Source organism: Empidonax traillii, unplaced genomic scaffold, assembly GCF_003031625.1.
Source record: "Empidonax traillii isolate 1590-97213 ecotype Southwest subspecies unplaced genomic scaffold, ASM303162v1 scaffold21:size2437335, whole genome shotgun sequence".
NCBI lineage: Eukaryota > Metazoa > Chordata > Aves > Passeriformes > Tyrannidae > Empidonax > Empidonax traillii.
The window spans coordinates 1336229-1361597 of record NW_020955214.1 but is presented as its reverse complement, the minus strand read 5'-3'; the positions used below and the strand labels follow the sequence as shown (position 1 = coordinate 1361597).

General features: G+C 41.3%; 2 protein-coding genes across 2 annotated transcripts in view; one reads left to right on the top strand and one right to left on the bottom strand.

Moving 5' to 3' along the window:
- LOC114066195 (vitelline membrane outer layer protein 1-like) overlaps positions 1–21116 on the bottom strand; it is a 38429-nt gene extending 17313 nt beyond the window's left edge. The window contains 1 exon segment of the mRNA XM_027900715.1: positions 20830–21116. Coding sequence (XP_027756516.1) covers positions 20830–20959 — 130 coding nt within the window. The 5' untranslated portion in view covers positions 20960–21116.
- On the top strand, positions 6563–8479 carry LOC114066187 (vitelline membrane outer layer protein 1-like). The gene is made up of 3 exons (XM_027900702.1): positions 6563–6769; positions 7380–7474; positions 8194–8479. Exons 1-3 carry the CDS (start codon positions 6563–6565, stop codon positions 8477–8479), a joined length of 588 nt encoding a protein of 195 aa, XP_027756503.1.
- Positions 21117–25369: the final 4253 nt, after the last annotated feature.

The following is a 25369-nucleotide window of genomic DNA, read 5'->3' as shown; positions in this document are numbered from 1 at the left end:
AGGCCGGGTTTCCTGAGAGATTTTCCCAGCGAATTTTCAGAATAAGTTGCTAGAGTTTTCATATATGAAGTGATCTTTAATTGAAGATTTGCAGTGAATGTAAATTGGCATTTGATCTCTGGCTGTCAGAAAGTCTGCACTACAGGACAGTCTATCTCCCTTTTTTTTTTTTTTAAATTAATTAGCAATTTGAATCAATGGTGAAAAATGTCGAAAGCCTGATCCAATTGTAGAAACACATATCGAGCCATGTTCCACAGGAGTCTGTTCTATGTCTGAAATTACTCAATATTTTTATTAATGACTTGCACAGTAGAATACAGAGTTTACTTATTAAATTTGTAGATGTCATGAACCTGGGAGATGCTGAAGAGAGTAGAAGATGAGGATAGAATTCAAAATAAGCACATGTGCAAAATATTACACTAACATAAGAATAGACACTCTCGATGTGACTCGCAGTCACTGACAGTCACTGAGAGAGAGTGACTGGTGAGGCAACATTTCTATGGGAAGAGAGATGCCAGTCTCACTCTCACTGTCTAACTGGGCATTTTAATCAAATAAACAAGTATAAAGCTTTCACCTTTCAGGCATCAAGCTACAGTGTCAAGGTCTCTGTTGAAATGCTGTTCAAAACCACATTTGACTAGTTAAGCACAGTCCAGAAGAGATCATCAAAAATTATGAGAGGTCTAGAAAACAGCATATGTTGGATTAAACCTTAGAAAGGGTTAAGTATCAATACCAAATGAGACAATGCCTCGTTTTCTGTACTTACCCAGCGATGGCCTGTACCCTGGGCAGAAATAGACTGAGTTGTCTGCTCTGTCTTTATCTGCAGGTCCCAGCTGTTCTCTTCACAGCATCCCTCCACCTCCTTCCAGCACCTCTCTCCATCCCCATTTGCCCTTGTACAATCCTGCCTGAGGATATACTCCTACTTTTTTAGCTATTGTTATCTGGTCCTAATTTGTGAACTTCCTTTCCTGCCAATTCTGGGCCCTAACACAGCCTTGAAAAGAAATGAATGTCTCAGTGCATAGAATGTAAACAACCATGAGACACAAGCAAAACAATTTCTTTGGTACTGGCCGTGGTGTCTCCTTGCTTTCTGCTCAACGGGTTTTTTAAGGATATTTGATTTGCTCGCAGGCCATCCTATGCAGGTGGAAATCACAATGAGATCTCTACGGCAGATGGACCCTTTATGTGTTTTCTGTTCTTGTGTGGGCAGGTAGTGCTGAAATTAATTTAGTATGAAGGAAAAGAGAAGGATCTTCTGTCAGTACAGCAGATCATAACCTGAGTATGAGACAACACTATCACATCATTGTGAAAGTGACAGGAATTGTACTGGAGTACTTAAACAAAGTGCAACCTTCAAGCCACACTGAATAATCCTTCTTCTCTCCTTAACATTTTGGTTGGGCAAACATCCTTCATCCTTAGGGAGCACTTAGTTGTGGACTGATCCTACCTTAGGGCTGCAGGCATGGACAACCTGTCTTGTTTTCTTATGTTTCTGCATGTTCTCTACCTCAGATTTGTTTATAAAGAGGATTGTTCTGTGGCAGTCTCTGGAAAAAATAGGCAGTTTTGGCATGCTGGCTCCTATACAGGAATTGAAAACTGCAAGAAATTGAGAGATCCTACACCAGGGCAGTTAGTGTTTCACAAGAATGTGTTAAAACAATATTAGTAATAGTAAACAAAAATTACAAGGAGCAGATGAAGAATAAGGCTATGGAAAGAAGACATACATAATTTGTAGAGGAAGGAAATTAGTCCTATTAATAGTACAGAAATTAAAAACAGGAGAAACGGTAATTTCTGTGTTAAAAAACACTAGTAGATAAATAATAAATAACTAAAATGTCTAAGTTTCCAAGGAAAAGTTTTATATGAAAACTGGGGGTTACAAGCAGGTGAGAAACTCCCTGAAAATAAGTTCACAACAAAAGGAACATCACCTTATCATGTGGATCTTCTTTATATCCAATCACTACTGTGAAATTGTCTCCTATCTGACAAATGGCTATACTTAGTCTGTTGTTTACTGAAAGCTTCTTTCTCTGCTCATGTGTCTAGAAAATCCTGGCTCTTGCATCACTTCTGATGTCTCTCACTTGCATTTTTCCTGCTATTCTATTTTCTATTAATCTATGTCAATTTAGCAAATGAGAAAATGAGGACCACGCAGCACATAATTTGATTACTCATTTTCTCTTGAACAGTTGCCCATATTACTGAAAACTAATTCTCATTCAGCACTACTGTTTTTAGCCTACAAAAGTGTAAAAGGAATCTGAGGTTATAAGACTAGCCCAGATGAGGAACAAGCCTCCCTGCAGTCAGCAGGCAAGAATAGATATTTTTAGGGACAGGTTCATGTGGAGGTATCTGCTCCTCTCTAATATTGCCCTGTTGTCTCTCTTGCCAGCTATAAAGGGAGCCCACTGTGATTATTTAAGATGTAGACATCTGCACTGTAGATGTCTATGTTCATTCAGAATCTCATCTCTTGTTTCTAAATAATACAACCCTTTGTATATTCATACTTTAATAGAATAGAATTGATTCTTTATTGTCCTTTCATGTTTCTTTGGCAATAGGTGTGATTTCTGGTGTGATCTTTGCTGATATACTGTTTCCAGGAGACAGTGTGATCTTCTACAGCATGCAGTTAGCTGTAGAGCATCTTATCTACATCCCAAGCTGCAGGTGAGGAAGGTTTGACAAAGCCAGGCTGTGTGATTTACAACTGGTTTATACCTAATTGTAATGGTCAGTTTGACATTAGAGCTGCTGAGGAACATGGCTACTGAGATCTGATTGGTGGCAACCAGTATCTTGGTAACAGTGTGGGAGGAGTATAAAATGGCCTAGAGCACACAGAAATACACAGTCATTCAGCCAAAACCATCCCTCTGTACTTACTACTTCTTTGATGGATGCTGTTTACCCCCACACCTATTCTGAGTTTCTGGGCACTTGTTGCCTTCAACCCTTCCTACAGCTCACTCAAAATACATCAATGAGATTATCTTCATGAGCATTTATCATGCCTCATTCCTGCTGAGTTCTCTCTTCCAGTTCATAGAACCACAGAGTCGGAGAATGTCTGAGGTTGAAAAGGGGTCATCAGGTCCAGCCACCTCCTTGAGCAGGGCCACCGAGAGCTGGTTGCCCAGGACCCTGTCCAGATAGCTTTTGAATTTCTCCAAGAGCAGAGACTCCACAACCTCCCCGAAAAACCTGCGCCAGTGCTCAGTCATTCTCACTACAAAAAACTTTTCCCTGATATTCAGAGGGAACCTCCTGTGTTTTGATTTATATCCCCTCGTCCTGTCACTGGGCACCACTGAAAGAGCCTGACTTTGTCCTTACTTTAGGTATTCATAGATATTGATAAGATTCCATCTGAGCCTTCTCTTCTCCAGGCTGACAGTCCCAGCTATCTTGGGCTTTCCTCATAGAGGAGATATTCCAGTCTCTTCATTATCTTTTTTCCCTCATTGGACTCTCTCCAGCATTTCCATGTTTCTTTTTGTACTTCTGAGTTTTGTTGATAAAATTAAAACTTTTTCTAGATCACTGTATTTAATCTTGTGTAGAGTATTCTCCAAAACACATAGTAGAAAAGGGGATAGGAACAGATTTTCTCTGTCCACCACAAAAAATAACATTGATTACTATTTTAAAAGTGCCCAATCCTTACAATACTAAAGAAATAAAAACCAGAAATTGCCCTAGTGCATGACCTTCTTCTGAACACAAAGAGTACCATATTGAAATAATCAGGATCTCCATGTACAGCTCCTGACAGACCGTCAGGAGCAAGATGGAGGTACATGGGCTGTGAATGGAGAGCTGAGTCATGAGGACTGAAAAAGGAAGTGAGAAAATTGAAGCAGGTGTGGTCTTGCATGTCTTCACAGTTTTTTCCATGCTTTTCCAAAGCTCTAGGAAATGGTTAGGCAGTCCAGTGTCTCAAATGATCACTGTCCTTTGGGAAGCAGAAGGCATACATGAACAGGAGAAACTGAGAATATGGGAAAGACAACATACAACAGTGCCAAATGAAGCTTGTATTCCTAAGTGTGTGGTATTTTCAAGGATAAAAATCAGAAATGAATAAATTTTCAAAGGCTGCTAATAAAAATTTTTTCAATAACATCATAAAATGAGCAAACTCTGTATAATATTTGTTTTGTATGTGTTATAAACATAAATTTATTTTCCATGTTCCATATAGACAATAAATGTGTCATAACATAAAAATATTAATTTTATAAAATCAATATACTGCTTCGTATTATATTTACCTTTTAGTTAAAAAGTCTAGAGGTATATATAAAAACTGAAAACTAGTGGCATAATTTGTATGCTCGTCTTCCTGCAAAAATAATTGTATTTAACTGGATGAATAATGAAGGGATGAAATACCCTGTATCATCATCATTTTACTATAATCATGTTTCATTAATCAAATTCATCAGTTTCCCCGTTGTCTTTAAAACTATTCTGACATTTTCAAGGATATTAAAATGTGGAGAGGGAGTTAGAAAGCAGGGCACGTGTCGGTAAGAGATCTGGATCTTACCATTGTAAAGTTTTTTGATTTTGATAGTTTATGTAAGCTGATCTTAGGAAACTTGTTGAGGCATCCAAGCAAAGTTAGCATCATTACAAGGTAGAAAAAAATCAATATCTGCTCTGCTTGGTATTTATTAAGTGCTATATCTAAGCCATGTACTGTGAAATCAAATCTAAGGCAGCTTACATGTGGCACCCCAGATCACCAGGTTGTTTTGGAAAAAATGATACGTCCTAAGTCCCAGAGTGACACTTCTTGTCCTAGGCTTAAGTTTTCTCATGAGCAGTTTTCTTATGGTCCTCTGAAGTGTGCACAAGAGTCACTTCTTAGGGCCAAATCCCTGAAAGTGGCCTCATCACTCTCTGGCCTCATCCAACTCCCCTATACACTGTGGGCTCACTGTGCTTTGAAATCCTACCTCTGGAACTGGGAAAAGACAGGAATCTCATGGCTTGAACAGAGTCTGAGGGGAGGAGAGTCCTGCCAGTCTGTGCATCTCTGTCATTGCTGCCACAGGTGAAGTGGCCAAGGGTGACTATTTTGGGCTAGCAAAGGAGAAATGAATGTGGGGATCTTCTTTTGAAGTCTTAACCAGATCCCAGCCTTTTCTTTCTGGCTCCCGCTCCTTTCCATTCATGTGCAGCCAAGGGCAGGTCTGAGTGTCCCCGGCTACCACACTGTGACCCTGTCTGAGCAAACACACCTGGTTTGGCAGATGTGATTGCATGGTCCTTGTGAGGGAAAAGACTTCTCCTCTGGATTTTGACACCCCTTTGGAGAAGTAAAATTGAAATTCTGGTTTAAAAAGGAAAGGAGGCCGTGCTTCCATCACATGCTGTGCTCTTTTGGTGCCCTCCACCAAAGGATCGTCTAATTTCCCATCATATCAATTTGCACATGCTGTACATACCTGTACAAAGCACTGACAAGAATAAGGAAGTTGAGGGTGGGAAAAGCAACATCACCTCTTGATGGGGCAGAAACAGAGGGAGCAGAGCAGATGTTGGAAGAGAAGTTTAGAAGAGGGAAATTCTTTGCCTTCTGATAGTTCCAAATTTGGCACCACTCCTTGCTATAAAATCCTGAGGTTCAAGATACTTCTCTAAAATGTATTCTCCTCTTTACCTATTGAACAGAGAAACAGCTTCTGTTAGATGCTGCAAGTCTCACCAAGGACCCTGGGGAACATTGGTTAACTCTATGTTAAGAGAGTCTTAACTCCAGGGTTCCAAATTCACCTCTCCTTGCACTGTGACTTCCTCTAAGACTGTGCCCTCAGGTTCAGTATCACTCTTCTGGAAAACCTGCCTTCCATGCCTCCCAATGGCACTTAGCTCAGTGATCCTTGAGAATCATTGTGGGCATCCCGGTATGTCTGACTTCAGTTAAGCTTATTGCAAAGCAAAGCATACTGGTTTTTATTGACAAATGACTAAAATGACAGCTGAATAAAAAGGACATTTAAACCATAAATTACTGGCACATTTGTTGAGCTCACCAGGAATTGTATTCAACAGAAGGTACTGGGAAACACAAGGCTTGAGTTTACTTATACATTGTTTCAGACCAGGTCCATTGTTTTTCTTCATGTAGTTTGACCACCTTTCCAGACATCCAGCAATAAGTAAAATGATTATGACAGTTACTCTCAGAAGGCAAACATCCCCATGGCCAAATATCTGCATTTCCAGCAGTAGAAATCAGTATTAAGCTTCTACCATGAACACAGCAAGGAGCATATAGGTATTTGTACAGCCCTTCAGTGATGGTGGGTACACCTGTGGTCACAGCATCTGCTGCTCGTTGGCTGTTGAACTCCCAGAGAAGCTCCTCGTGGGCACTCTGAGCAGGTCAGCAAGTGCTGTGTCACTGACTGGGTAAAAACTATTGTTCCGGTGGTGTTTGTCAATGGACTGGTGGGGAGAAGCCAGCTGCCTTGGCAGAGTATAAATTCCCCTGTCCATGTACCAGCTCTCCTTCAGCAGATGCAGAGCACAGGAAATGAAATTCCCCATGCCAGCCACATTCACCCTGCTCCTCCTCTGCACCCCAGGCACAGGGGAGCGTGAATACACCTCTGTCCTCGCCGTGCCCAATGGAGGCCACTGGGGCAAGTGGGGCAGTCGGCAGTTTTGTCGCTATGGCTATGCCAATGGATTTGCACTGAAGGTAGAACTCTCTCCACTTCCTACTGTCTCCCTTTCCTGCACCCTGGTCTGAAGCTTCTCCAGATCTAAGGACTTTCTGCAGAGTTTTTCTTCTTCTTAATTATGGTACTCTGTACATAAAACTATGAGTCTTCTGGAACATACTGCCAGTGTAGGTAAACCAGAAAAGAAAAATATTTTTTTTTCTCTTCTTTCGCAAATAGTTCTCCCATTAGATACAGCGAAAACAGAGCTACTGCCAGAATTCTTGTGCTGTCAGTCAGAAGAGAGGTGTGCTGGCAGTTGCATAGTCTGCGTGTGGCAGATGTTGCTGAGAGAAGTCATGTCAGTGCTAAACTCCAGTGCTGGATTCAGGGAGAGAGACACCATCCATCAGTGTCTCTTCTGGAACTCTGAGACCCTGCCTTACCAGTTGGATCAAAAATAGAAAACATGAAGAGCATGTTACAAGGGTTCCCAGTAACAGGCATCTTTTCCATGTGCTTCCCAAGACATTTTCTCTTTCTCATTACAGAAAGGATTTGGGACTGTTTATGACAGGCATGTCAAGGACTTTTTCTGGGTCTTCTCCCCCTTGCTTTTACCTCTGCTCTGTGTGACTTCTATTGCAGGTGGAACCCGCTGAATTTGGAAGAGATGACACTGCTCTGAATGGCACACGCCTGCATTGTCAAGATGACTCAATAACTGAGTCCTTGGTGGGGGAGTAAGTAACACTGTGTTTTTCCTCCTGTTTGTCATGCACCAGCTCACAAAATACCACGGGTGTTACCATTTACTGGAGTCTCTTCTCTGACTTGCTTTGTACGCACAGTGCTGTAGTATAGTGAATTAAAACAGGTGGTTGGGGCTTGAGTTCATTAATTTTTATGGTAATTAAACACGGTTACTTCACATTACTGCTTTTTGTTTGCTCTTGAAATTTTTGCAGAGCACTGTAAACACCTGAAATATGGTCCCAGGCATAGAGTATTTCTTTGGAAATCTGCATCATGTGGGGCAAATGTAAGAAAAGAGGTTTCTAACCACGCATTTAGAAACTGCTTGGGTGGCCCTGCTGCAGGGAACAGTACTGCACCTCTGGACAGCAGAGTGTCTGCCTTCCCTGGTGTCTGGTGTGTAGTTGTTACGCATGTCAGGGATGCATCATAAAATATGTGCTGAAGCTGCCCTTGAATTTTCCACCAGAACCATAAAACTATCCCGGTGTTTTTCTGATGAGATATCAATGAAGAAAAAAAATACGCTCTTGGAAGACAAAGGAAAAAAAGGGAGAAAATAAGGGGCCCCACACTGCAGCAGGATGCTGTGCTGGTCATGGCTGTGAGCAAGGAAGTGTTAAGCTTCAGAGTAGTGTGACAAGGAGGAGGAGCCCTTTTCAGCAGTTTGCAGAGCCCAGACATTCTTCCATTTGCTTTTTGTCAGGTGGGGTACCTGGACCATTTTCCAAGTTTGCCCTGGAGGCTACTTGACCTCCTTTTCACTGAGAACAGAGAAGTCCCAAGGAGGAGGTGATGACACAGCAGCCAACAACATTCAGTTCAGATGCTCAGATGAAACTGTGCTAGTAGGTGATGGACTGTCATGGGGTAGCTTTGGCCCATGGAGCAAAAGCTGCAAGATATGCGGTCTCCAGACCAAGGTAGAGTCACCACAGGGGCTTAAGGATGACACAGCACTCAACAATGTGAAGTTCTTCTGCTGTAAATGAGCACTTGCTCCCTGTTCATCACTGCCTACACATGCATATCCCACAGCAAATGAAGCATCAGTAAAGCTTTGCTCTAGCTTCATACTGGGACATGCCTGTGATGTTTTGACTGCTTGCATCTTGCAATACTGGCCCATGTCTTAGATAATAACGTCTTTTACAGCTACTGCTATATTAGCATGGCTGCTCATAGTTATAAAGGACATTATGTTCATAAGAATCATTGCATCATGTGCTGCTGGTAATGTTGCTGTGAAAATGCCCAATCTCTGACAATTGCTCGGAGCTGACAGATTTCTTAACTCTTTTTTTTTTTTTTTTTTTTGACTGGCAAGTTTGTTTGAGGTTTGCTCTGCCTATTTTCCCCTTATTTGAAATAATATTTGCTCTGTTGATATGACAAACAGGGAAGAATTTGTATTAGTTTGAGTCTATTTGAGGTTTCTGACCAAAGTGAAAATGACCAATGAGAGCTAAATGGGTCAAAATACAGTTTTGGATGAGCTCATGAGAAGCATCAAACATTTGCTGTCATTTTCCATTCCGAGCTTTAATTTTCTCAAGATTTGTACATGTTTTTTACAAGCAATCTGTTAGCTCATACCTGAGTTCCTGCCTTTGGAAACACTTTCAACTAGAATGTGTGTTTACACTGTGCATTCACCTAAGTGTGGTACTGTATCACCTGGGTGTGCTGTATCTCCCAAAAGGGTGTGTGCTCTGCTGGCCCACCTAGCTGTCAGAGCAAACCATTTTCGTGGGACTCTTTTTTTTTTTTTGTTTGTTTGTTGCCTCTGGGCTTCATGCTCTAAATAGAATGAGGAGAATTCCAACCAAAAATAAACTATATGTCATTAATCTGTTTTATTTATGCTCCAATTTGCTGGGTAAGCTGGAAGTTATTACCTTGTCCTGATGTGATAGATGTAAAGAATGTGCTCTTCATTTTGGGAAAAATCTTGCTTGGAGATCGTTACTGTGCACTGATGTCTGAGCCACCAGGCCTCTCTGGGAAGAGTTTGAGAAGATTTGCTGTCTCTCTGAGCACCTTTTAGGAATTGTAGCTGTTGTTATTCCCTCAAAGCAAAGCCTTATGTATCTTTGTGTACTTGAAAAAGGTAGGGGCATGGCATTGCCATTGTCGAGGTGACAGGTTGGGTTGTAGGAATGTTGTGTCCAGGACCAAGCCACATGAAACAACACAGAGCTGATGGTGGATGTTCATTCTATTCACATCCTCTCTCTCCTTAGCTCATCCATAGCAACCATCACCACTCTGTCTCTTCATCCATGTAAATTTTTCTTCCTGTCATTTACCTCAAAAAGTACTCAAATAATAACTGTATTTTCTATTAAGAGAAGTACTATATAATAGGCAAAGCGATAGAACAAATTTGATAAATAATTTGATTAAAAGGGTTTTGATAAAAATATCATGGGTTTGCTTTTGAGTAAATCACTTCTCTGTCTATCCTGTGTACTGTCTCTGGTGGCAATGCTCCATAGCTAATTCTTGCTGCAATAAAAGGTTTCTCTGCATCATGGAAGTGATGGGTAGGAATTTTATTGGCAAAGCCAACAGCAATCATTGGATGTTTGGTGCTTGGTAATGTTGTCCAATGCCGACCCTTGGATCACACAGTGATTTCTCATGGTGCTTGTGTCATTTTGCCTTCCAGTCCCCATTTTGACCTCACAGGAGTTTTCTTAGTGGTGGGTGATGAGTGGAAAAGCCAGCCATACAGAACTGAGGACTGATTGCATCTACTGCAACCAAGTGGAGAATAAAACATTTCTCTTGGCTCTGTCTGTAATGCACAGGGTATTGTTTCCTGTCTTCTGCCTCCTCAGGCACAGCTGGGATAAACTGATGCATATCTAATGACATTATCCAAAGTTACTTCAAGTGAAGCACTTACCAAAGCTTCAGTAGTGCAAGAAGGTATCTTAGAAAGACTTCTGAATTTGAATGATTTTATTTTTAAAAAATTAATATGAAATTTTCCAGTCAGACCGTCTGCTGCAACTTTTCACAAATCAAGCTCTGATTTGTTTAATCTCAAGATCTGAGTTATTTCTTAACATTTTAAGTTTAGGGTTTTTTTTATAATTTGATATTTCTAAGTGATCCTTTCACTGCTTTCTGTCTTCCTCTCAACTGCAGATATTGTAAGTGTGCAATTGCTTTACCAAAGAAAAGTTTATTTTGTAAACCCAATCCAGTCAGCTTTTGAAATACAAGGGATTATTAACTTCAAGGGAGCATTTTGTAACCTCCATCTCAGTTTGGAAGTTTCTGAAAAAAACTTTATTTGTCATATATCCAGCTCTCTGTAAAAACAGAAATCCCTCAAATTCCTCAGCTCTAGTGTGTAATTGCAAGAAAAGAAAACAACAAAAAAACCCTAAACCACAAAACCCAAACCTCTCACAAAAAACCAACCAACCAACCAACCAAAAAAAAACCCAACCTCCCCCCAACAAAGTAAAAAAAAAAAAAAAAAAGTTGGAAACTTTACCTAACAAGCTGAACTAAATAGAATTAAATCTAAATTCTGATGTTATCAGAGATAATTGGGGTTAACAATGACCACACAGAAACTTACTTTCCAAAATGACCCTTTTCGAACCCCTCACATGGGGTGAGGGTTTGAAACCTTGCATTTCAAATCCTGCATCATCTTCCAAAACCTGGGGAATCCCTTTGCTCAGGCACAAGCAGGTAGCTGCATGCACTCCACCGAAGTCTTGGAGGGCCTTCCACCTTTCACCTTCCACCAGAACATGTAGGACAAAACACATAAATTATTTTATTCTACAGTACTATATGATCATGTCACCAGCAAATGTGGCAACATGACATTTCAAGGTTTTTTTCTCACTGTGTGAGTAAGTTGTGTCTCTTGGAAAGATATTCTGTGTAAATCTAAGTTGTGCGTGGAGCCAGTTCTGTGTGGGAAAAGAAGTCTGTTGTTAGTTTTTCAGTTCTCCAGGTGGAGCTAATTCTTAGAATGACCATTACCACTGAGCTAAAGTGCTTAAAAGAAGGAATTATTTCATTTTTAAGTGATTTGTTCAAGAAGCAGTGCCTGTTTTCTTATGTGTGTGAATGTGTGTATATATGTAGACAGTTGAAAAACTTGAACTTCATATTGCACATTCCTTCTCCAGAGAGTAGGCCAGGCTGGAAGACTCTAAACATCTGATGCTTCTCTGCAAATGAATGACTCAGTTAAATTTTGAGATTTCACTTGGGAAGAATTATTCACAGCACCAGCAAAACTGAGCTTTTATGCTTCTGTGTTGTGCCAGGTGTAACATAGTTTCCTACCAGTGCGTGAATGGACACTCCAAATGAGAACTGTTCCAAAAAATGTTTGGAAGACAGAATACCACCTCCTCTTCGTGTACTTTCTTCTGTACTAATCAGCAACTTCAAAATCAAACGGATATGTTTTTGTCATCTGAATATTGATGGAATACTTTCAGATTGGTCTCCACTGAATTGTCCACTTGCAAAACAGGAGTCATACACAGAAAAGGTGGGGTGGGACCTGAAAGCAAGTGTCAACCACTTGCACCATTCAGAGTGGAGGAATCAGAATTTTTCAACAGAAATAAAGGTATAAAAACATCACCAAAGTGTGCTGTAACTGGTATAGCTGAACACATACATAACTGGAATCTGTGAGTAACTACATCTGCACCACTTCAAAAAGCCACTGTATGCCTCTGGTACATCTAGGAGCCAGGAACAGGTTGCCAAAGAAATGAACATACAGGCCCTATGCAGTGTTAATCAGACTAGTGGCAAGACCAAGGACCAAGCAAGAATTATCCCTGAATCTACTGTTAATGTGGCCATTTTGGATCTGGAGCATGAGTAGGCTCGGGGAAGGCAAAGAGGAGTTTTCTACTGACTTATGCATATTTGGCACAGCCCCCCTCCCCAGGGAGGCTGGCAGAAGCAGCAAGTCTAGAGCTTTCCAGAAGTGATATTTAAAAGCCAATTCTATTGAATAAGTCTGAATCAGACCCAGAACAGACATGCTGTTAGTAGTGCTTCAGTGAACCAAGCTTTGAGTCTGCTTCTAGAAAGCTGACCTTAGAAATCTTAGCCTTTATGGCTGCATTGTTCCTGTTGCAAGGAAAATAGATATCCCATCCATCACAGGTGTTCTGAAGCTTTGTTATTACTTTTTGTGAGATGCAGAGAAAACATCTGATGATACCTTAGCTGCATACAATTTTTAATACCATACATGAAGAAGATTTGCACCATACAGCTTATGCTCAATGTCATAGCAAGTGTTGCAACCCCATAAAGCCAGTCCTAATTAACTAGAGTAATTGCCAGCAAGGAAACAACTGAAAACATTCATTTTAGAATTTTCTTAGTCTATTATTTGGAAATTTTGCTACAGAATGTGAGCAGCAGACAACATTAACCTATGGGTCATGAACAGAAAAACAGCAAGGCTTGGGAGAGGTGGTTCATGAAGGATTGAATTCTGGCTTCCATCCTCCCTCACAACACTGAGCCTGTTGACATGCCTTTGTCCCACAGGACCGAATATCTATGGTGTTGTGCTTGAATACTAACTTATTGTGTGAGAAGTTGTTGTTTGGTTTGTATCTGCCTGCTTTGTCTTCTTCTCTGTAGAAAATGAGCTTACCCAAGGCAATCCAGGCTCCTGCAAATAATTTTGGAAACTGTTGTCCTGGCAGGAATAAGAGGTAGAAAGTACCTCCCTATATCAGTGAAAGCTGGGGGAAATGGATGAACTGCTGGGCAATTCAGAGACACAATTAGTAGAAAGGTGGCAACACCACATGTATAGAAACAATATTTCTCTTGGACTAATAATGTGGAATCCTTCTTAGGGAATTTTGGGTTTGGGGCATGTTTCCTTAGCTTTCCATATCCTACCAGAACAAAACTTGGAAGATGTCAGTCACCGCTTAACCCCTTACAACACAGGCAGACTCTGTATATCTTGATGTCTTCTGCAATAGGTCACCTAGCTGGGTAACATTTGGCTGCACCAGCAACTGGACCTGTCCAGCCAACTGTAACAACTTCTTCTTTTTGATCACTCAAAACCACTTCAGCAGCAGTGATGGGGTAGTGATAGTTTGGTGCACTTCTTAATGAGCATAAACTGGTAAAATGGACATCAATGGCATCTTTAGTGCCTGTGTAGCAAAGAAAAAAGTGAAGGTACTGCAAGAACACATGCATGAGTTTATTAACTCAGTCTGTGGAAAAGGATGTTTTCAGAGGTACCATGACAGCATGAGAAATCAGGTTACTGCATGAGTCTTTTCAGGATCAGGCCCTGAACTAGTCTGAGATAGCCCCTTTGTGTGGCTGCTGTTCTCTTTTTCAGGGGAAGCATTCTGCAGCTGTTTGTGAATGACTTAGAAGTTTACAGACAAAAATGTACATGACTGGCTTCATTAAAATCCAGAAGGGGCCACTCATACTCTGAAAAACAATGTATCTCCATGCAATCAAAAATAATAAAAAAGTCAATCCTCCAATCCAATGTTGTGCCTAGAATGCCCTTCAATCCCTGCTCCAGCAATTTTTTTTTCATGTGAGTGGAATTTTTATATTGAAGTAACCTGAAGGAATTTAGAAAATGACTTTCCATCTCAGCTTTTGCGACTTGTCAAATAAGACCAGCTTTATTATTTCTGGTTTATTGCCATAGCATCCTCAACATGGCTAGAATGGCTGTCAGTGGGAAAACCTGAAATAGATTCTAAAAGTTTATTTGAACATCTTTACTGAGGAGAAAATAAAAAAATAAATTCTAACTCCTGCCAGATACAGCATTTGTGCCTCTTTGCAACAGAAACCTCTGTGTGCTTACTGGGAAGAGCGGTGTGAAGGGAAAAAAGCTCTTTTAATTTTAAAGGGGACTTTCATCTCAGAACAAGTAGTAACACAGTGAAGAAAACATAACTTCTGTTTCTAAGTGTTTGCAAGCAAACACTTTGGAACACTTCATTGTTTTATGGAAAAAAACATAGCAAGGTTTCTCCTCTGGGTCACACTGGAGTCAGTGAAGTTACAAATGTATAAAGTAGGGGATAAGTAAGAAAAACAAAAAACTTGGGAATCATTACTGTATAATCTACTTGATGAAAAATTTCCTTTCAAGTCTAGCCAAATGACTGTAACTTTCCATGTCAGATTATAACACCCAGGCTACTGTGCTAAGTAGTTATCTAGCTGTACCTGCTGAGTCTCACTCCTATTAGAGGTGTAAGAAATCCACTGGTGTTCTCCCAGACTTTAAAACCCAGTTGGAAGTTTATCAATGAGTTGTCTCAGAGGTGGCTCACCTTGAATGAGATACAGTGTCACACTCTTGCTTGTTAAACAGGCTTTTATGTAAGTGTTATAGTTTCCATAGAAACATAACTAAGTCTTTTCTCCAGCATAATCCCAAAGGCTTTCACAGACCTGGAAAATACACAGTGAATAGTCAAATCATTTTTTATGCTGACAAAAAGAATGCCACAGTTGTCACCCAGTCAAATTTCTCACATGGGGCAAAATAAGTTTAAATCCCACATGGCAGAATTGCCTTTCAACATTCAGACATTTTCTGGAACCCCATTTCACTGAAAGTCAAGTTTTAAGAAGTTCTAGTGAAACCTTACAGAAATGTGTGAGTTATAGATGGGAAAGACCTTAATTGTCTTCCCAAAGCATGTCAGCAAAACTCAAGGGAGCAGAAACAACAATTATGCTGATGATCTCTTCCCCCAGGCCTATGTTGTTTTCAGTTGTGCTTTTTCTAGTGTTCTTTTTTGTCGAGTTTTAAATGCTCCTCTTAATAGTTGGGACTACAGGTGTGTAACAGGGATTTTCTAGGCAGAAGAATTTCCCCTAACAGCCTGTTTACACTGTCCTCTTGGGTAATTTCACCCCGCTTCTCTTAGCAGTTTGGGAACCTATTCAGTTTTCTAGGTCATGGCTGAAAATACTTCTTGATAGTGTTTTATAACAAATATGGGGCTGATCTGTACTAATTCTTTAATATTTTATAGGCATTTTAATACTTTCAACTAAAAAAAGGGAGAAAACAAGCTTGATGACTGGGCACTGACTGTTAGCTCCTACTTAGCTCCTTGGGTGAGTTTTCCTATCTTTTTTTTTTTTTTTTTTAGTGTTATAGGCTTGGATAATATAAAAGAGTTTTGGGGCTGTTTGTGGGCTGTATGTTTTGTTCTTTCAGTGCTCAGTTGTGATGGTTTCATGTCAGCTGAATAGACAAAAGAAAACAAAAAATGTTCAAGTTTTTTATTATCTTTCTACTCCACAACGAATTTTTAATCTCTGTAATACTTAGAGACGTCCTCTATAAACTTTTTGCCACCTCTCTGCCTCCCCAGCTAGTTTTACTGTCTCCTACTTTGACAGTATGCAGGTAAAGAAATTTCCCTTACAATTTTCCTGACATGGCTAATACAGCACACAGAATAATTTTTTTCTCACCATTAGAGCACAAATCCACTAAACAGGTTTGAATTAATATTTAGGGTAAGATTTGCTGGATGCTTTAACAAGGCATTTTGAATGAACATATAGATCCTGAGCCATTTACCATGAAGCCTTCCTTTTCTCCCTATGCTTCAGTATGTTTTTATTGAGTCAATACATATTCAGTAAGTAATCTGTCACAAGGCTTCAAATGCAGAGTTCATGACCAACAGAGTTTCCACAGATGGTCTGCAAATATGTAAGGCCAAGAAATGTTGGGCTTGATGTTGCCTGTAGCAAGAACCATGCAGCAACTTTCCTTGCTCAGACAAATCCCATCCTGTGGGTAAAACCTGGTTTAAAAATAAGGAAAGTCTACAGCATAAAATACTGGAAAAAAAGTAAAACCTAAGTACTGTCTGTAAGAATAATGGATCTTAGAAAACAGATCAGGCTGTACAATGCGATGTCTGATCTCTCATCCAGTGGTCAAGATGTTGTGTTGGTGCTGAGGGAATATCATCTCTCTGGGATTATGCTTTCAGACCAAGGAATGTGCTGAACATGAGCTGGCAGTGTACCCAGGTGGCCAAGAATCCTGGTCTGTAGAAAAACTAGTGTGGCTAGCAGGCTTAGGGCAGTGATCCCTGTACTCACCATTTGTAGGGCCACACCTGAAATCCTGCATTGAGTTTTGGGCTCCTCACCACAGGAAAGACATTGAGATGCTGGAGTGTGTTTAAAGAAGGGCAGTGGAGCTGGAGAAGAGACCAGAGCACAAGTCTGAGGAGTAGTATCTGAGGGAGCTGGGGTTGTTTAGCTTGGAGAAAACCTTGCTTAGGGGGGACCTTATCACTCTCTGCAACTACCTGAAAGGAGATGGTAGCCAGGTGGGGGTCAGTCTTTTCTCCCAGGCAACAAGGGACAGGACAAGAGGAAATGGCCTCAATCTGCACCAGGGAAGGTTTAGTTGGACATCAGGGAGAATTTTTTCACTTAAAGGGTGGTTAGGCAATGGAAAGGGCTGCTCAGGGAGGTGGTGGATCAACAGCCCTGGAGGTGTTCAAGAAATGACTGGACATAGCGCTTAGTGCTGTGGTTTAATTGGCATGGTGGTGTTTGGTCAAAGGTTGGACTTGATGACCTTGGAGGTCTTTTCCGATCTTAACAACACTATGATTCTAGGAGGATGATGTCTTACAGGTCTGTGTTTAAGCCTGCCTACTGTTTACTCTGTTCAGGAATGTGAGCAGAGCAAGCTGAAACAAAATCCAGATGAAACTACAGTAAGTCATCTAACCAAGACTGTATAAAGTTCTTCCTTTTTGGAAGTTTAAATATACAATGCTGTTATAATTCAGTTAAGCAGTTGAACATAGACTTAATGTAGGTGCACAAATAGTTCTGTCACTTAAAATTAAACACAAGCAGGTGCTTTATTAGATTGGGGCTGAATTTGCTTGCTAAAATTATTTATTGTGAATGACAGATATCTGAACAGCAGTGCCCTCAGGTGGAATTTACCTGAGTGAATATGTAATCCATAGTCCATCAGTGACAATGTCCTCGTCTTCTGCTTCTGTTACAGGAACAGATATGAGATTTATTAATGATCTAACCCTGTTCATTCTCTCTTTAAAGGGGAAAATGCAGTTCTTTCAGCTTGGAGTAAGGTGATACATTCCAGTCAGAGAGAGAAAAATCTTCTGAGGAGTTGATTAGCTGCTGGCTGTGAATAACCAATGGGTGTTGATGAGAAATGATGGCTTGATTGAAGCTCTCCAGACACCAGGTGCTTACTGTGCATGCAGTCCCTTCTGCAAAACAGATGGTCTACTCCACAGCAAAGAGCCAGGTGGGTATCAAGAGCTGGACACAAATCTCCCAGACTCCACATAAGCTCCACTTCATGTGGGAGCATGGCACAGTCAGCTCTCATTACATCCCTGTGAGTGAACTCGATGCCTTACCAACTGGGCTGAAGCCAGACTGGCTAGTGGGGACCGGAGGAATGGCAGCTGCTCTGTTGACTCTCTACTTCCTTGGGGGAAAATCCCTCCACAGTTCGCTGGCTGTCCTGCATGCTTTCCTCAGGGCAGAAGAGTGAAGGGGAAAGAAAGTCTGTCCCTTATGTGCTCCTGCATGGGGAGAGGAGGAGAGGGGTGAGCTGTCCTCCTCCGCCCTGGGAGTGACACTCAGCCCATCAGGAGGGCTGAGCTGCAACTTTGAGTTGCTGCAACAATCATCAGGGAGGTTAGCTGGGATTGAAAGGGGACACAAACATTGTCTTGAAGCTAAAACAGATTGAGAAGCAGCTGTGAGCTTGAAAGCCATGGAACTAGTCTAGGCTCTGCCTGTAGACAAAGTAAGTGTTGTCTAGATTAGTGGGACTGAACCATCACATGGACACAACAGCCTTGACAAAGAAGAGGGAAACATAGACACCTGGCTTTGACTGGGTATCATTTGCAGTTGGAGTAGATGATCACTATAGGTCACTTCAAATTAAACTATTCTATTCAAGTCTAGTCTTGTCTAATTTTAGTCTATTCGGTTGTATGTGACTACAGTTAGGTGAAATTAATCCTGCAGCACTCTAGTTGAGCTTGAGTCTGCTTTAGCCTAACTAGCTGTTGACACATCAAAATACTCCAGCAGTCAGTATAGCTGCATGACATTGGCTGACAAACCAAGTGTTTGTCCGGCTTTGGAGGTTGGCTGAGGGGAAGAGCATCTGAGGCAGTGTGAGCTTCTAAAGTGATGTTTATCACTTCCAATAAGCTTCCTGCAGCTGTGGCTTTGCTCATTGGCGCTGAACTTTCCTGAAAAGAAGCTAACCTGGGTACACTTCTTTGACCTACAGGTAGCACTGTTATATATATTATGTGTGTTCCCACTGTGAGAAACCATCCTGATCTCAAATAGCCTAGAGTCAATAGAGAAAAAACATGAACATGCAATGGGGGGTAGTGAGGTAATGTCTTTGATGGTGTCCAACAAATCGATGGAAGAAATGATGGCATAAAAGCTGCAGGAAAAACAGGAGTGAACAGCCAATTATAGTTTAACTTCTTCTTCCCAAGGAGAGCCTGTGGTATTTTTGCATAGATATTTATAATATGCAGTCTGCATTATAATTGTCCTTTGAAGGACTAAGCTTCATGAGAAGAATAAAGAACAGTAATGCAATGACATAATTTAATTTCAGAGTATATTTCATATAACAACATGACAAGTGTCTTGTTCCCATTAGCCCTGAAGGCTGTGTCCTTGATTTCAACACTGGCATTGATGCTGAGGGAGTATCATCAAACTGGTAATGATTTGGCGTGCCAGATTCTCTGCTGTACTGAGAGGGATGTACCAGCTGCCTGCCAGCATTGTCTCTGAATGCAGGCAAATGCAGGCCACAGCCATGGACTTTGATGGCTTTGTGAGATATCTGATGAAAAGTGTGTCTCTGAGACATGTTTTTATGAACATTTCTCCCAATTTCTGCTAGAGATCATTAAATAAGAGGAGTCAGTGTCATATATGATATATACCCAAAGTAAACAAGGAACAAAGAGCTCAGCAGAAAGAAAGAGCTTCTCTAGTGTCACTGCAAGTACATGCCACCTCCTGGAATGTTAGAGAAAGGAAAAAGCATCATAAAGTTCCATAAACAGTACTTAAATCCATGTTAAATACCAGAGGCGTGCAGACCGAGATGCAGATGCCACTGTATCCCTTCCAAATTTTAGAGCTACCCCTTAAGAAAAAGCTATTAATCAGGTTAAGCTGCAAGTAGGATTTCATCCTTTGGCTGATCCAAAAGGCCAAAGCTGGATGATAATTTCGTCTGGAGGTGAGAGGATGCCACCAGCTCTCCCAAGGCACAGGACTGCAGAGACATTGCAGATCTGCTGCTGAGTGCTGGTCAGAATTTTCAGATGTGAAAAGAGTGGAGCACCAAGGGAAAATCATGGTCCATCTTAGAAAGGAAGATCACTGTCCCTACAACTGATATCAAAACAGACTCATCATTGCCTGTGGCACTTTTCAGCTTCCTTAAAACCCCTAGACCTTGGGGCACACCTTACATATCAAGAACTTCCAGAAAACTAAGGATATATACTTTCCTTCTTTGTGGCAGTAACAACCACAAGTAAGTCCAATTTCTGCTTAGATTAAAGGACAAAGGCCCCTAGGAGTCCAAGATCTTGGGAAGGAGACATTCAGAGCTACATATCAGCAGCGTAGATGACTATTTACCATGATGTTGTGGCTTGAAGTGAGTGTTGCTTTTATGACCAACTTTTGATTTGGTACCAAGTGCCTCTCTGCTGAATGCCTATGAGCCAAGAGTCAGCTTTAAGTTAGGGCTTGGTTTGGGAATGCTTTAAAGCCTGGGTACTTTTTCTGGACATCTATTAAGGAGACTCCTAGAACTCTTTCTATCAATCATCATGAGGGTACCAAGTACTGTGTCAAACTCAGCAGAGTTTTCCTACAGCATTTTTCTCTCCTAGACCCTGGGAATCATCTACAGGTGATCTTCAAAAGAAGTACTGCTTAGCGTGTTCCCAGTCCTTTTAAACACTCACAGGAAAGGAATTATTTACCCATCACGGAGTTAAGATATGCCATCCATGTGCTCACTCACCCTGCACCCTCTTTACTCTCCCTCAGAGCCCTGAGTCATCCAGACGACTGCTGTGTACCAACTGAGGCAACAGCCCAGCCATTAGTCACTGGGGCTGTAAGATATACCTGTACTCACCCAGGTACAGCAAAGGCAAAAAGTTTCCAAGTTTTCTTCAGGTTGTTTCTGGGAAGGAGAAGAAACCTCCTGAAAATTGGCCTTACCTAAGGAGCATCTCTCTGATGTGTTGGCTCTGCCAGGTTGTTGCCTTCACCCCCATGCAGTGGCACTTTGAGGAGAGTTGTGTTGGATCCCTGATGGCAACAGCTGTCTACTTGCACACTGATTCCTTTGTCATCAGTGACTCTGACTACTGAGCACATTGTGACCTGTGAGTTGCCTTGTCAATGTACAAGTGCTGGCTGTTTAAATCAGCAGAAGAAAAGCAGCAAATATCTAGATTTCCAGCCCAGAACGAGATTCCTCCCTGTTGTGCTTCCAGCTGGGGCTAGGGGATCATGAAAGAGGAGGCATAAACACAGTGTGCAAACAGTCCCTGACCTGTGTTGAAATGGTTTGCTTTGTTTTAACTGATAGCATGAGTCATGTGACTCTTGGTGCATAATCCCTGCAAGCAGCAATCCTGCCAGGCTCACCAGTTAAACAATACCCAGGGAAGTATTGCAACAATGTCTCCTGAATATTTGCCACAGTCAGACTTTATATTACTGGTAGCTTCAGGGTAATTTCAAGAGTCTATATTTAGAGGACTGGGAAATCTTTTCCAGACTAAAAGCTAGACAGTATGATCTAGTAACTCTTCTCAGGAAATATGCATCTTTAGGTCCTATTTCTTTTTAAGGTTTTTACTTTGGCTTATTGTATCAGGTGAAAACAAACTACAGCTTTCTATTTCTATTTGTGTATCCACTTTTTTTCGTGGTATCTGAGTGATGGAGGAGATGAAGATATCAGAGATGAATATGTGGAGCAATTAAAACATTCTATAGTACTCTGTCTGTGTTTCATACCTCTGCTCCTAGCTGTGGATGTTTCATCAGCCATTACTGTGTCCACAGATTGTAATAGCATGTAAGAATGTGGGTCCTTTAACAGTTTTTTTTTAATTTGTCTTAGTAAACAATTGTGCTCATCTTGTTTTAAAATAAAAATTTGGCTCAAAAAAGTTAATTCCATAAATATAGCAAAATCTTGCAAGAAAGCTAGAGAGGGACTTTCTACAAGAGTACGTAGTGATAGGACAAGGGATAAAGGCTTTAAACTGAAAGAGGATAGGTTTAGATTGAATATTAGGAAGAAATTCTTCTCTATGAGGGTGGTGATGTGCTGGAACAAGTTGCCCAGAGAAGCTGTGGATGTCCAATCCCCGAAAGCGTTCAAGGCCAGCTTGGCTGGAGCTCTGAGCAACATGGTCTAGTGGAAGGTGTCCCTGCCCACAGCAGGAGGTTTGGAGATGATTTTTAAGGTCCGTTCCAACTCAAACCTTTCTATGATTCTGTTTTCAGAGCTCTGTGGTATCCTGTCTGCAGCATGAAGGTGAAACAGAGTTCATGAAAACTGTGTGCATTAAATGGACAAAATGTTGGCTCACTGGCAGGCTGCAAGGGGCAACAGGGAATGGGGAGCCATCAGGGTGTGAGATATGCCCACTGAAATGCTCCATGGAGTGGCACTGCGCCCAATGTACAGCAATGGTTTTGCCAGCATTCTCAAAGCAAGTCTAAAGCCACTGATAACAGAAAATCTGCAGATGATGCTGGGACAATATCAAGCAGCGGCAAGAGCTGGACAACCATTCAGAGCAATCTGGAGCATTTGCGTATGCCCAGGAAAAAAGCGTTTTCCCTGGTGCTGTGCTGGCCTTTGAGGCTGGCCACAGGGCCAAAAGCATGCTCAGCCCAGGTGGCTGGGGTGGCTGGGGTGGCTGTGGGTACTTGGAGCAGGCTTGCGAGGATGTGGTGGGCAGTGTCATGTAGATGGTGTCAAGCAGGTGGGGTGGCCTGGGGTTCTTACCACCAAGGAAAAACTTTCGCTGAGTTTCTGCGGGAGCAGAAAGGATTTTCACACAATTGCCATTTGGGCTGTTCATGAAGGAAACATGAAGTGAGTGCTCATGAAGGGAGGTGGTGGTGTTTTGGAGTATTTCTCCTCTGAGTAGGGCCAAGGTTTTCATACTAGATCCACAGGATGGGAGACTGCAGCCTAGGAAGCAGATGCTTGAGAAAGGATTATGGTGACACAAGGGTCCAGTGTCAGCCCCCTCTGAAACACTTTGAGAAAAATGCATTTTCTGTGTGCCTCAAGAGAGCGCTAACAAATAAGTAGGGACTGATCTGTATGCACAGCATTGGGAGACCATACTGAGGAACTCTGAATGTTCAGAGGATTCAGGGGATTAGAAGCAGACATATTTATCTGAGCTAGGCTATTCTGCATTCGTTTTAGTCACTGAAGGTGCTTTTGGGCAGGGGCACGTTGCATCCTCTCTTGGGCTTTATAAAGGATGTTGAAATGCTGCTGAGACACAGAAAAGACATAGAAAAAGGATGTAGTATGTAGAGGAAATACTGACATGTGGGAGCTTCAAAGGTTTTGGGATGTTCAGACTGCCAGAAATAAAATGAAACATTGTTTGATTGTGACCTGGAAAACCTTGACAGGAAGAAAATACAAGTTAGTGAATGACTTGTCAAGTTCAGGTAGGTATAATGAGTTCCCAGTGTTTGGACACTGCAGATGGAAAATTTGAGTAAGAAAAAATAAGGTGCTGATATGAACTTGACATGAGTAGCTATTAGAGCAGGCAGTCAGGGAAGGAGCAGGGTCTCAACTTGCTGAGGACTCTCAGCATCAGCAGGAAACGTCTCTGGAAGACTCTGGTCAAATACAGATTGCTAGGCTCGAGGAAGAGCACAAGAATGCCACATAATAGCTGTGACATCTGTGGTGAGGTGAGGTAAAGTGCTGTTCCCTAAAGGGCTTAAACTTTCTTAAACTCACTTAGCAAAAGGAGTGGGATCTCATTTCGTTTTGCTGCAGTCATCAGTTGTTTTGTTGAAAGTCCCCAATTTAGACACATGCATTAAATAGAGGGACATATATAAAGGCTTGTCAGGTATACTGTCTGTCACTGCACTGAGTTGGACTCCTATGGGAGTTACAAAAATGCACAATCTAGTTATTAAATTAAATTAGTACCACTAAGATGTCGATAGGTAGACTCACTCAGTTTTCCAGAAGGAAGACTTGCTGCCCGAGCTGCCATTTTGCAGTAAAAGTAACTATTATGTACCACTTATGCCTTTTGCAGTCACCCAACAAATACCTGCTTATACCAAGAAATGGTTTGAATGGGAGATGCAGAAAATAGGATAGCCTAATCAGAGGCAGGCTGAAATCAGGGTCACCATACCGTGTTCCATGTTAAGATACAAACCAGCTATTCTCTAGGACAAGAATACAACAGTTTTTCAGCATGCAAATGATGCCACAAACATTTGTGTCATGTTTTTGTGGTGCCTCCCCTACCCCCATCTGCTGTCCCTGATCCAGAGACTCTCTGTGTTGATCTCTGTGCCAGGTAAAGGCAAGTAACTTCCCTTGCCTGTGCCTTGCAAGGAAGGTCATCAGGGATTTACTGGAATGGCATGGGAGCATTTGAGACCTTATATTTGTGTTCTCAGCTTCACCCCAGCATTAGTCTGCATTCTAGTAGAATAAAATATTTTCAGCTTTATGCCAGTGGTATCCCTGCAATATCAAATCCAGAAAAAAAGGTTAAATTAACTGCCCAAAAACCCAAGTCTGTGCATTCAGGCATTCATATGGTGTTTGCCTTAAGTTTTGCATTGACAAGATATACACAATAGTTTTAGCATAAGAAATAAATAGCAAAATTTACAGGACCATAAGGAACAAACCCATTTGAAATGGTCTGACTTTCTCTGGAGAAAAGCTTTTTTTGTTTATTTTTAAAGGAAATCAGACAAGGATTTTGGGTGACCAGCAAGTTCAGAAAACTGCCTGTGTTACGCTAAACTGGTCTATTAGTATGGATACCAAGAGTCACTTTGCTCATCATTTACACCGAGAAGGAAAGATATTACATGTTAATGCCCTGTCTCCATCAGTGTCTTACAACTGGAATATAACAGCATCTTGGAGTTTTGCCTGGATGCTTGCAATTGTACAGGAAATCCACACTTAATCCTCACCTTTGTCACCTGAGAAGAGGGGAAGGTTTTTAAAAAAGACCCCAAGCCACCTCTGAACACAGCAACCCCTGGAAGATGCATTAGCTTGGTGTTGAATCATAATATTTTCAATAGGGTTCATGTCAATTTGAAAGAAAATTTTAAAAAACCAAAACAGTTCCTCAGTAATTATAGCTATGCCAACTTAATTTACAAACTCATATAAATCTGTTGATGCATGGTAATAGTGGTATTTAATAATTGTTCTGATATCAGATTTCTACTGCTTTGGTACCTTTGGTGCCTTTCTTTGACAATTTCATCCAAAGTGCCCTTACTTTTTCAAAAATGGGCAAAGAAAAAATTTCTCCGAGACATGAGTGCCTGGAAATGCACCACGGTGCACGTTTCATTCTCCTAGGAGAGTGAAATATTTGTGTCAAAAGCTTTGTATTTTCCAATACAAATAGAAAGGGGAAAGGGAAAAGGGGAATGGGAAAGGGAAAAGGAGGAGAGAGGAAGGGAAAAGGGAAGGGAAGGGAAGGGAAGGGAAG